This window comes from Bombyx mori, chromosome 17, assembly GCF_030269925.1.
Source record: "Bombyx mori chromosome 17, ASM3026992v2".
NCBI lineage: Eukaryota > Metazoa > Arthropoda > Insecta > Lepidoptera > Bombycidae > Bombyx > Bombyx mori.
In genome coordinates, this window is record NC_085123.1 from 16,651,744 (window position 1) to 16,665,175 (window position 13,432).

Genomic DNA, 13,432 nt, shown 5'->3' on the forward strand with positions numbered 1-13,432 from the left:
AAAATGTTTCTAAATTAACAAATATGTTTACACTTTTATCACTTACTATCAGTTACAACTTTTCAAAAGAGAAATTTAAACTTGTTGTGTTATTCTCTGTGTCAGAACTCGGAAGTTATAAGTTAGTTAGAAGCTATTATTTACACTACATAACTATTTTGATTTTTTTTAAAAACTTTTATGATTTGATAATATTTTTATCTATCTATATATCTCTCATTTATACTTACTAGTAGATGAATTGTTGGTCTAAGCTGAATAAATAATAATCAGTAAATTTATTATTCATTCAAAATGAGCAGAACTTAACTAAACGACCAATATCATTGTAGTTATTGTAATTAGGGCTCACGTCTAAATGAGGTCTGGTTGTGGAAAGTGTAGTGGGTATTTTTATTTGGCTTTTATTTACACAAAAATACAAACCGGATATGTATCCATCCATGAATCCGTATTTTTACGAAGCTCAAAAAATAAACTTACAAGAAGATAATCCATTAGGGTCAGGTACATCTAAAAGCTATATTAATTGAATTGTTGATTGTTTTTAAACATCATCAATGTACAAACACTTCTGTTTTATGGATAATTTTATAACAGATACATAGATGTCAAAATTAGATAAAATACAAGGACTCACAAAATGCAACTACGGTAGTGGTAGGTGACTATTTAAAAATAACCTGAAATAAAATAGCCTGTAAAGCCCTAGCCAAATCAAAAACATATTGTTTTAAATGATTTCAGTGATTTCTATAAATCAGCTTAAGCAGAAATGCTGAAGTAAAAAAAGATTTCTATTGTTGTTTTAAAAGCAAATATGTAATTCAAAAATGTATTATAGTTTTTTGTATAATAATTACAACACCACAGAGCATTAAACAAATTACTTCATTAAAATTAACATTAAACTGATCTAATTAATGCAAAGTTTTGTGTTGAAATTGCACTCGTTCAATTACAAAGTTTTTTTTATTGCTTAGATGAGTGGACAAGCTCACAGACCACCTGGTGTTAAGTGGTTACTGGAGCCCATAGACATCTACAACCGTAAATGCGCCACCCACCTTGTGATATAAATTCTAAGGTCTCAGTATAGTTAGGTCTCAAGTATAGTTACAATGGTTGCTCCACCCTTCAAACCGAAACGCATTACTGCTTCACGGTAGAAATAGGCGGGGTGGTGGTACCTACCCGTGCGGACTCACAAGAGGTCCTACCACCAGTAAATAAATCTAAGTAAAATTGATAAATATAAGTAAAAATCCTCATCTCTCAACCCATTAATAATGTGAACATATTGCTGGCTGGTTGACCTATTGAAATATTTAAAATATTTAAAATTTATGCTTGATAATGACCAAAGAAGTGAAGTGTTTGAGAAAGAGAGACTAGATATCATACACTAAACACGCATTATTAATTGTAGTTAGTTAAATAAAATATTGATAAATATTTCATGAACGTTATAATTATTCATCTAGTATAGTGTGAGGACACATGTGTATCCAACACAATTCTGCCTATTTCTACTAGAAATTAGTCATGCATTCTGGTCTAAAAAATGGGATAGCCACTGAATAATTGAGACTTGGACCTCATCAGTCAAGTTGGGTAACAGAGTTCACTACCTATTGTCTATGGGATTGTCTATGGGATTCCCATTTAAAACCAGCTGGTCTCCGAGCTCTTGTGCTCATCTGTAGCAATAAAAAAATCCGGAAAGTGAATACTGTAACTGACTTGTAGTCAATTCTTTTGGAAGGATACATTCTTTAAATCAACCTTACCTTCAGGATAAGCTTGTTTATTGGCGATAGCGTCGATGATCATATGTGTGGAGTTGTATAGCGGGCCCATGGCTCGCATGTCGAATTGCAGACTGGCCACATAAGTTGTGTTAATTATGGGTGTCGAGTAATTAGGAGTCGCCAGGTCCATAACGTCCGACATATCAAGGATCAGTTGCTGGCTGATTTTATTCATGTCGTGTCCGATTTCGGCTCGCGAACACCGCCACAAACACACCCAGAATACCAACACCAAAAACCGACACATTTTGCCGGCTCTTCCCGTTACACTATTTACATTACTGGCTTCCAGAAGATCGATGCACCATGCACTATTTATATCTGGTTCTGGGGTAAACTGTTTGTTTGATAAACAAACTCCGAGATACCCTAAACACAAACACAATCGAAGTCGATAACGAAACAAAATTCGATATTTTCCAACGCGATAATATTAGGCACCGAGCACCCAGAGGAATTTGTACACTGAATAATGATATTCTGTTCAAGTTTTAAGTCAAGATTAACATGTTTGTGTAAATTTAATCGTTACACGACAAACCAGACCGAGGACACCCTACAGAACTAGTCGGTCGATGAATAGCACGAACACGAATGATTCAATGAATGAACGTCCTAAACATTTTTTTTTTAGATGTTATAGCCTGGTAACTAGACTTTTAAGCCATTCTTTTTTCAAGAGATCAAGCAAATTCAGATGTAGTTGATTAGTTTGTGACTTTGATCAATTTATATGAAATCAAATAAAACGAATGAAATTGGATGAAATTAAGGTCAGTAAAATTACCACCATTGACTGAGACATTTTGAAAGAACCCAAGAAGTTAAGTCCAGTGGTTTTAAGCTAAAAAGTTCCGACAGGATAGTAAGCCAATAGTGTGTAATAGAGATGGGAGATACTGAGATCCAACAGATAATATGAATAGAAAAAAAATGTTTTTAATATCTACACGTGAGTGTTCTTTTATCTCCCTTAAATGGGTTTAATCAGATAATTTACCGAAAAGATATGATTTTTAATAATAATAATTTACTAATTAAAATGACAGTTCTCAGTAGTGGTAACTTTGAATTCAAATCTAACCATAGAGATAGTATTTTATCGAGTTGTAGGTACTTATTAACTCCATGAATCTAACCTTTATAACTCAAGTTATAATTAAAATTCTGTTTGTAGGTCACAAATTCTCTATGTACAAAAATTGTGCTCTTTATGTTGATTTATGCTTTATTTTAAATAGAACAAATTAACGGCTCTGTATATTTTATTCAGCAAAGGTAAATAATAAAATGTTTAGTGTCATTATTATTATTTGTATTTAAAACATTTACATTGTATATTTATAAATTTATTTATTTAAGTGTAGTATTTATTTAAGTGTGTGTCTGTCTTTTGTTAAAACCTGTTTATTAAATTTTTCTGCGTTTAAACTCAGCTCGCTTCAAAATATCATCATACTTAATAGCAACAAATCATACTTTGAAAACCTCAAATTATCCATTAGTATCCATCTTTATTTACCCATCCCTAAATTTAATGACGTCCCCATGGAGTTAATAGGTAATCTATGGACCTCCCGAAGATAGGGCTCATTGAATTTAGCCCCCCTTTTTTGATTTACGATTTTTTTTTATTTTCAATTATTTGTTCGTCGTTTGTTCGTTAATGTCCGAATGTAAAAATTGTTTGTTCGTCTTTTATTTATTTATAATTAATTAAACAAATGATCACCCTTAAGTTGGCTCCCTTCACTAGATATCTTTATTTTTATCGTTTAGGTTAATCAATTATGATCAATTATCGTTTGGTCGACGACTATTGGCGATTGTTCGATCATAAAATCAATTAAATTCCCAATTATTAATTATTTTATATCTAATAAGCAAACCATCAACTCACGACTACATTGCGCATGCGCTGGTTTAGTCAGTCAGCTGGCAATGGCCGTATTTACTAGCGTTTTGTTAACAAGTGCGTTTATACTGTCTAATTATTTCTTATGTAGATCAAAAAAATATTGAAAACTTTAACAAACTTCAACAATACTTCAACAAAAAAATGTCAGTAAAGACGGCCAATTAGTCGTTACGGTACGATTAGCGCGGTTTAATAAATTCAGTTATCTTTAATGATATTAAATATTAACAAGCATATAGAAATTTCAGTGATTTCTAATTATTCTAAGAATATTTTAGGAGTACAACTTTCGTGTTAAAATGATACTATTTATTACACGAATTGAAGTATGCCTTATTTGCCTGATCTAGCGCCATCAGACTTCCACTTATTCCCTAAGCTCAAAACTTTTTTGGGCAGACAGAAATTTGCCACAAATGGTGAAGTCATAGCCGCTGTAGTAGAGTATTTAGCAGGCCTCGAAAGAAATCATTTTATGGAAGGTATTACTGCTTTAGGACGAAGATGGAATAAATGCGTAGAGGTTCACGGAGACTATGTCAAAAAATAAAATTAATTTTATCACGGAAAGTTAAGTGTTTTATTGTTAGGCTAGTTACTTATCATCCCGCCCTTGTACATAAGAATTAGACAGTATAAACGCACTTGTTAACAAAATGCTAGTAAATACGGCCATTGCCAGCTGACTGACAAAACCGGCGCATGCGCAATGTAGGCGTGAGGTGATGGTTTGCTTAATAATTATAAAAAATATATATTAGGAATTTCATTGTTTTTATGATCGAACAATCACCAATAATCGTCGAACAATCGAAAATTGATCAAAATTAATTAATCTGAGTGATAAAAAGAAAGATATCTAGTAAGGAAGTCCAACTTAAGGGTGATCATTTGTTTAATTAATTATAAATAAATAAAAAACGAACAAACAATTTTTACATTCGGACATTAACGAACAAATGACGAACAAATAATTGAAAATAAAAAAAATCGTAAATCAAAAAAGGGGGGCTAAATTCAATGAGCCCTATCTTCGGGAGGTCCATAGATTACCTATTAACTCCATAGGGACGTCATTAAATTTAGGGATGGGTAAATAAAGATGGATACTAATGGATAATTTGAGGTTTTCAAAGTATGATTTGTTGCTATTAAGTATGATGATGTTTTGAAGCGAGCTGAGTTTAAACGCAGAAAAATTTAATAAACAGGTTTTAACAAAAGACAGACACACACTTAAATAAATACTACACTTAAATAAATAAATTTATAAATATACAATGTAAATGTTTTAAATACAAATAATAATAATGACAATAAACATTTTATTATTTACCTTTGCTGAATAAAATAATCGCCCCATTTTACGGCACATAGATTGTACGGTAGGACCTCAAATATATTAAGTGTTTAGTCTATGAGTAGGACTACATTGTAGAGTAGGACTTCCCGCTCGATCCTCCCGCGCTCGCTAATATCGAAGCATCAGTGTGCCGAATCTCACTGACGGGACACGCGCCGATCGTTATCGCGTCCGTTTATCTTCCACCGGATAAGATCGTTCTAAGCAGTGATATCGAGGCGCTGCTCGGTATGGGGAGCTCTGTCATTCTGGCGGGCGACCTAAATTGTAAACACATCAGGTGGAACTCACACACCACAACCCCGAATGGCAGGCGGCTTGACGCGTTAGTCGATGATCTCGCGCTCATCATACGGGACTTCTTGTCGAACCGCTCTTTTCGATATCGAGTCGAGGGAACCCGCTCCTCCCCACGACCTCTCACAGCTGGAGTCCCGCAAGGCTCTGTCCTCTCACCCCTCCTATTTAGCTTATTCGTCAACGATATTCCCCGGTCGCCGCCGACCCATTTAGCTTTATTCGCCGACGACACGACTGTTTACTATTCTAGTAGAAATAAGTCCCTAATCGCGAAGAAGCTTCAGAGCGCAGCCCTAGCCCTAGGACAGTGGTTCCGAAAATGGCGCATAGACATCAACCCAGCGAAAAGTACTGCGGTGCTATTTCAGAGGGGAAGCTCGACACGGATTTCCTCCCGGATTAGGAGGAGGAATCTCACACCCCCGATTGCTCTCTTTAGACAACCCATACCCTGGGCCAGGAAGGTCAAGTACCTGGGCGTTACCCTGGATGCATCGATGACATTCCGCCCGCATATAAAATCAGTCCGTGACCGTGCCGCGTTTATTCTCGGTAGACTCTACCCCATGATCTGTAAGCGGAGTAAAATGTCCCTTCGGAACAAGGTGACACTTTACAAAACTTGCATAAGGCCCGTCATGACTTACGCGAGTGTGGTGTTCGCTCACGCGGCCCGCACACACATAGACACCCTCCAATCCCTACAATCCCGCTTTTGCAGGTTAGCTGTCGGGGCTCCGTGGTTCGTGAGGAACGTTGACCTACACGACGACTTGGGCCTCGAATCAATTCGGAAATACATGAAGTCAGCGTCGGAACGATACTTCGATAAGGCTATGCGTCATGATAATCGCCTTATCGTTGCCGCCGCTGACTACTCCCCGAATCCTGATCATGCAGGAGCCAGTCACCGTCGACGCCCTAGACACGTCCTTACGGATCCATCAGATCCAATAACCTTTGCATTAGATGCCTTCAGTTCTAATACTAGGGGCAGGCTTAGGGACCCCGGTAACCGTACTCGTCGAACTCGACAAAGAGGTCGACGTGCAACCTAACCCATGCATCAGCCTGCTGAGTTTCTCGCCGGATCTTCTCAGCGGGTCGCGATTCCGATCCGGTAGTAGATTCATTCGCGAAACAATTGCTCTTGAGTTGTTAGGTCTCCTTCGGAGGCGCTCGGGCAGTTGTTAGCAAATCCCACCCCTCTTGGCTGAGCCTTTGCTCGCCCACCTGTCCTGGTGAAACTGGAAAGGCCTTCGGGCCACCAGTAAACTTTCAATCATAAAAAAAAAAAAAAAAAGAGTAGGACTTTTCATACCATATTTTTATGATTCAATAAGTAAACAAACTGGGAAGTGGGAATTAAAATGTTCCTGTAACGAAGCATTTCAAATGTTCCTTTCAAAGTTAATTTTCAATGAAATTGTACTGGTTTTTATACTGAACGACTGAATTTGTCTTTCTATGATTTACTTCTGGTTTTAGGCGTAAAATAGAGTTAGATCAATTTAATGTAGGTTAATTACCTTTTTTTTTTTTTTTTTTTTTTTTTTTTTTTTTTTTTTTTTTTTTTTTTTTTTTTTTTTTTTTCTTTTTTTTTTTTTTTTTTTTTTTTTTTTTGGTCAGGAGGAAATCGCCGGACTTCCGCCCTCCACGGACGCCCTTCTGGGGACGGCGGGCGGAGCATGTCGGAGTCGAACCGACTAAAACCTCCTGTCGCTCAACAACCAACGTCCAAACCTCACATGAGACAGAACCCATGAAAAGGCAAAGGGGGGAAAGTGAAGTGTTTAGTGCGGAGCACATCTCTCCCATCACCCTCCCCCTCGGGACGCCGGACTGGCGGTCGTCGGCGCCACGACCACCAGCCCTCTCGGTCGGCAGGCTATCCGGAGCCCGCCTAGATGGCGCCGGTTAGAGTGAACTATCCTACGGAATACCCCGCTGGGTCAGAACCAGCGTGGGTCGAGGATAGCCGGCCTTCCATCACCCGGATGCTCTTGCGTAAAACGCGTGCAGAGCAGCTTGCACGACGTCTTCTTAGGTCCCCCTCGCCGGTCCCCAGACCGACATATGAGGGGGACCCGAAACACTTAGAGGGCCAGGGCGAAATCCGCCTCCCTGGCCCCCGCTCGACGGCGGCGGGCTTGCGCGTCTCTAACGCGCCCCGCCGCCTCCTTCTGCGAGATGGTGCACTCGCAGAAGTCGAGCATCGCCTTCCACGACTCGTCGTCGCCGAGCATCGATGCCACAACACTCGGCAACGACAAGTCGTTTCCTATTTTTGCGACGAGGACACGGCGCCACCCCTCCCATGCGGGGCAGGCGATGAGCGTATGCTCTGCCGTGTCCAAGTCGCAATCACAATGGTGGCACTCTGCCGTCGGCTCGGCTCTGATCCGGTGCAGGAACTCACCGAAGCAACCATGCCCAGTGAGAACCTGCGTGAGCCGGAAAGTGAGGCGTCCTCTGTCACGATTCACCCAATCCACAAGGACTGGGCGAATCGCCTCGACGGTCCTACGACCAGCCGAAGGATCGGCCAGCCGCCTGGACCATGATTCCAGCACGGAGGTTAATTACCTAAGCTCTAGGTTAGCTCTGAGGCTATAGATTAGAGATTCTGTCAAATGGCTGTACAAAACAAATAGGAAATATAAGTAACTTCTAGTAGGATGTCGATAAAAATAATTCATTTTAATGAACGGAAAAATAATCAGTAACATGACATTTTCACAATTGTTTTGATTTAGTTAATTATTTGTTTGAATTAAAATTGTATTGCATTGGTATTGTTGCAAGCACAGGCGTATGTATAAGATTTAATCCAAGAGATTCGATTGTAAGTTCTTTACCCGGCAAAACGTATCTTTTGAAAGGAATAAATGTTGGTTTTTGAACTGGTTTTTCTGATATGAAGGAACTGAGGATTGAGTTAAACAAATAGAGACGCAAATCACATTACCACGTTACGAAAAAAGTGTATACAAGCTACTATTTGACCACAACTACGTAGCTTTGAAACTATTAAACGCTTAAAAGTAAAAACATATCTGTCTCATTTACACAAGTTAAAAGAACAATACCATCGCTAAGTTTAGACAAAGACAGAAACATAAAGATGCAATGGCGGTTTGGTGTGGCCTATCAGTGGAATTTTTGCCGAAAATATTTTAAATTTTCGATTTTTTTGTTTGTTGTAAAGTTGAATTAGTCTGATGGTTTTTTTTACATTTTATGAAAACCAGCCCAAGAAAGCCACAAAATGGCGAATTAAATATTTTTTCACAACTTCTTCAATGTGAGTATTAAATGAAAGGGCTTGATGAGTAGAATAATGAACACTCTATCAGATTTCAATTTATTAACAACAGCGAATGATCAACATGTACCGATGATAGAATTTCACTTAGGTGTATTGCAAATTCTTTTAACATTTTGTTTCCTTGAAGCATTTCTAAAGGTTTTGTAGCTAATATCGAAAGACCATATTTAAGAGAGAAAGACCTGGAGCCGGAAAGTGTTATTGCATGTCTTATAATATTTTCACATATCATACATATCTCATGCACTTGTTTAGATAGGTAACATAATCCACCTTTATCTTTTATACTAATTAATCGGTGAAACCACTCATATTTTGTAGCTAATAAAGTTTTTAAGCATATTTCACATTTAAAGTCCTGGCCAACTTTGTTAACAACGTAGCCAGAAATATATCTAACGACATGTTTTGATATGTTAGAAAAAAGGTTATCATTCGCTGGTTGCATAACCCATTCTTTATCCAAATCTGTTTCATTTTTATCATTTTGGGTAGTTTGTGCTTTTTCTGAGTCATTATCGTCATGACGATCAAAGGAGGACTTGTTTATAGCTTCAATATGGTCCTTAATATTTCCAGAACACAAGACATTAGTTTTTTCAAGAGCTACACAATTGCCTCTAAAATTTGTTTTTAATTCAAGGTGGTTCAATATTTTTTTGTAGGCTGATTTAAACTGCACAACATTTGGATTATTATTGTAGCCACCTTTTTGCCGGATACAACCAAAAAATAATTCAAGATGATCCTGTGAAAGTCTGTATGTTACGATTAAGCAAGTTTCAAACAGCCTTGAAAACAATACTTTTAATAAAAAATATTTGCTTTGCTTCAAAGCTGTTTCTCACCAGCTTGAGCATGTAGCAAGCGTCTAAAAATAGTACCACATCTTTTCCTGACGTAGGATGTCTAAAAGTCGTTTTAGGTTATCTGTGTCGCTTAGATTACATCCTAAAACTCACATTGCAGCAATGTTTGTCTGACTACCGTCACATGTTATTGACGCTACCATCGACGTTAATTTCTTCGCATTTTTTCAGTGCCAAATTTATTATGTTGGCAAGTTTGTCTGAAGATAATCCATGTGGAAAAAAATAGTCAATAGGTATCTTCCATGTTTGATTCAAACATGTGAGAAGTAGAACCAAAGCGGAGGATGATTTTGTGTATTGTTTGTGTCATTGAATCCAAAATCAACGTACCCGTGGTGCTTCTTTCCATCGAAATTTTTTTGCTGACGAATAGCCATCTCATCTACAGCTAAATTACCAATAAACTTGGACTCAGAATTGTCACTTTTGACCTTAAGGACATTAAAAGCCTCCGAAGTAAATCCTGGATCCCCGTTAACTTTGCTTTACCATTTGACCAGAGTTCGTGGATGTGGTAATGAATTATTTGATGCGGCTCAAACATATGTACTTGTAGGCAGCAGGGGAATAAAAGTTTAATGTTAAAGCAAATTTCTTTAGTATGTAAGGATTTTTTTTTAAAAGTCCTTGTCTTTTTAAAGCTTTTTTTAAATTCTTCTATTAATTGCACTGTTTCTTTATTCAAATTTAACTGCATTTCTTCTTATTCGCTCAACATACGTTTTTTTCAACTCTTGTATAACATCTCTTAACATTTTATTTTTAATTTCTAATCTTTTATTTTTGGAGTTTACTCCTTTAGTATCGATTTACATATATAGGCCCGGGGTATGAAAATTATGGGGACCAAAATCGTACTAGCATGTCACACGAAATGCGTTATGCGCCTGATTGGCTCCTGATTGCGTGATGCGTGCGCGCGCCAATCAAAATCGTACTAGCATGTCACACGAAATGCGTTATGCGCCTGATTGGCTCCTGATTGCGTGATGCGTGCGCGCGCCAATCAGGAGCCAACGCGCGGCCGCGTTATCGCAGGTGACGCCGGGCTGCTGCGCCGGCAGTCCGCCACAAAGCCTCGTACTGATCGCGCGTTTCTCTCATTATTGTATTTTCATATATTTGTTAGTCGTTTGTTTTGTGTCTCGTTAATTTGTTAATAATCTGTAGTGTATCGTGTTGTCGTAATATAGAACTATTTCTCGTATTGTTTCGTTTAATTTTTTATATCCAGTAAACTCCAGTCGTGCGTCGGAGCGGACACACACACTTTTTTTTTATTTCTAATCTTTTATTTTTCTGTAATATATTTTTTACCTTTTTAAGTCTTCGCGCAAATACAAATTTCAAATGGCGAATTATTTTTCGCATTTTATGCTTTCGCGGTGTTTCGGTTATTTCATCTATCTCTTCATCGGTTGTCAGACTATTTATTTGGTTCTCTGCTGAAAGCTTCGCCGGCTGTTGATAATGAAAGTCGTCCTAAAAAATTAAATTATGCATTGAATAGAACACTATAAGGCTTAAACAAAGTTATAAAAAAGTAGTTTACTGTAGTACACATTTAAATATGAGTTTCAGCTCTTTAAAATTATGTGAATTTTATGAGAAGTTATTGCTTAGATCAGTATTATCTATGGCTAAATTAATTCCCCCATTAAATCAGTACTTACAACAAACATTGGAATTGCTTCCTTAGACAAATAAACACGGCTACTGCCGCTTCTTGATCCTAGCTTGTCTTGATCCCGGAAGTGCTTCGAGCAAATTACAGTATATTTAATAGGTAGCCAGTCAGTCTCTTTTCTCAGCAATCGAATTATTTCAATCCATTTATCACGGCGTGCTGCATCTTTAGGCACCCTGCGAAATTATTAATATAAAATAGTATAAAAATCTAATCATCACGCTAGTGCTTCCCTGAAGGGGTATGCCTACCTCTTATTTACATTGTTTTTTTTTTTCGATATACACATCCTAATTCTAAACCCAGTATGTATAATAATAATTATTAAGTATGGTATGGATACAATGCTTATATACTGTCCTTTTATAAACACATATTATACACAGAAAACACCCAGACATAGTACAATCGTTTTTGTTTATCACAAAAACATCCGTACTGCGTGAGAATCGAACCCACGACCTCTCGATCGCATGACGTCTTCACTACCGACCGCATCAGCGAGGCGGTCAAGTTTATTAAGTGAATTCGACTAATAATAATATTAGGTGAATTATTATTAGTCCCACGTACTAGGTGGGGGAGCCTATTGCCGTACATAGGCACATATCAAGACTACGACCTGATCCGTAGTTTTTCTAACAGAAAATCCATTAAGTATAACAATTTTGTGTTCAACCCTGGATCTGAACCGGGGACCTTCGCTTCATAATTAATGAATCCTTTTGACTAATTTATTTTACTTTTAACAGAGGTAACAAAGTATTTTTTTCCATAAACTACAAATTCTCCCATTAATGTGGGAAGACCAACATGTTGTTTTAGTGGTAGCACTGAAGCAAAAATTGAACATTGTATTTTTTATTATAATGTTAACGTTATCTGAGTTAATATGATTACATAAAAATATACTTACGTGTGGAAAGTAATTCCCCTTGATTTATTGTATCTTTCTGATCTTGAATCGCATTGTTTTACTACGCATTTACCCATTTTGGTAATTGTTTCTGCCGCGCATTTCTCGGTAGAACTCGGTTGACGTCACATTGAACACTGAACTGAAGCATCAGTTCAGTGTTCAATGGCGTGTGAATGGCTGTGGCCAAATGTGTAGTGGCAAAGCATTAGCACGTTAATTACGAATCTAGTGTATTTACATCAGTAGAAGTGAGGGAGTCCATATACCTAGTCCCTTCTTTATTTCGCCGTAAAGTCGTGTTTTATGTAATTAACACCACAGTTGAAATAATAGAAATTTTATTGTTGTAGCGGTATAAACAATTCTAAGTTATTATATTATATTAGTTATTAAACACATTATAAATTATTATATTATATATAAAAATTTTGGCGGTAAAAAGGTCCCACCTCACAGACTATCCTCTTATTCCCACCTCTCGTGCGTTCCGGCACTTCCGGCTTACGCATCATAAAAAGGTGGTTTCTTAAACGCCACAGAAGGATTGCTGGTGGCCTGAAGGCTATTTCAGTTTCACCAGTACAGGTGAGCGAACACGGGCTCAGCCAGGAGGGGTGGGATTAACTAACAGCTGCCGGCGGAACAACTCAAGAGCGGCTGCTTCGTGGATGAATCTAATACCGGATCGGAATCGCGACCCGTTAAGAAGATTTGGTGAGAAACTCAGCAGGCTGATGTTTGGGTTAGGTTGCACGTCGATCTCTTTGGGGCCATCCATAAAGTACGTCACACGAATTTTAGGACTTTTGAACCCCTCCCCCCCTCCTTGTCACAGGTTGTCACATTTTTATAACACCCCCCTCCTGATGTGACGTCACACATTTTTTAAATTTATGTATGTATTTAAAAATAATCGAGAGAAAACAGCTATTTTCATTTTTTACTTATTTTTATTAAATAATAATCTAATAAAATCAACATAAAATCCAACATTTCATAAAACCGAAAAAACAAACGACTAGTTAGAAAATAATAAACGATTAATTATATTAATTAAAGATAAAAAACTTAATTATCGAGTGTCCATGGACTTTGGATCCACTCTTTTATATCAGCTATTACTGGTAAATCAGGCACTTCATTTTCGTTCTGAATTTGAACGTCAGGAACATCCTAATTTGAGTGTCTCACTTGCATTACAACGCCGCTCTAGAAGTTAAATGACGTTGCATGA

The 13,432-nt window shown here is 37.5% G+C and overlaps 1 protein-coding gene across 7 annotated transcripts in view; it reads right to left on the reverse strand.

The window, feature by feature from the left end:
* LOC101735999 (prominin-like protein) overlaps positions 1-2,417 on the reverse strand; it is a 62,048-nt gene extending 59,631 nt beyond the window's left edge. For 5 of the 7 annotated variants that reach the window (XM_062673483.1, XM_062673482.1, XM_062673486.1 and 2 more), the window contains exon 1: positions 1,791-2,417. In XM_062673483.1, the coding sequence (XP_062529467.1) occupies positions 1,791-2,058 (268 nt within the window). In that variant the 5' untranslated portion in view covers positions 2,059-2,417. The remainder of the gene's footprint in view (positions 1-1,790) is intronic. The other 2 variants (XM_062673484.1, XM_062673487.1) reach the window with 1 other exon arrangement.
* Between the last annotated feature and the right edge of the window lie 11,015 nt (positions 2,418-13,432).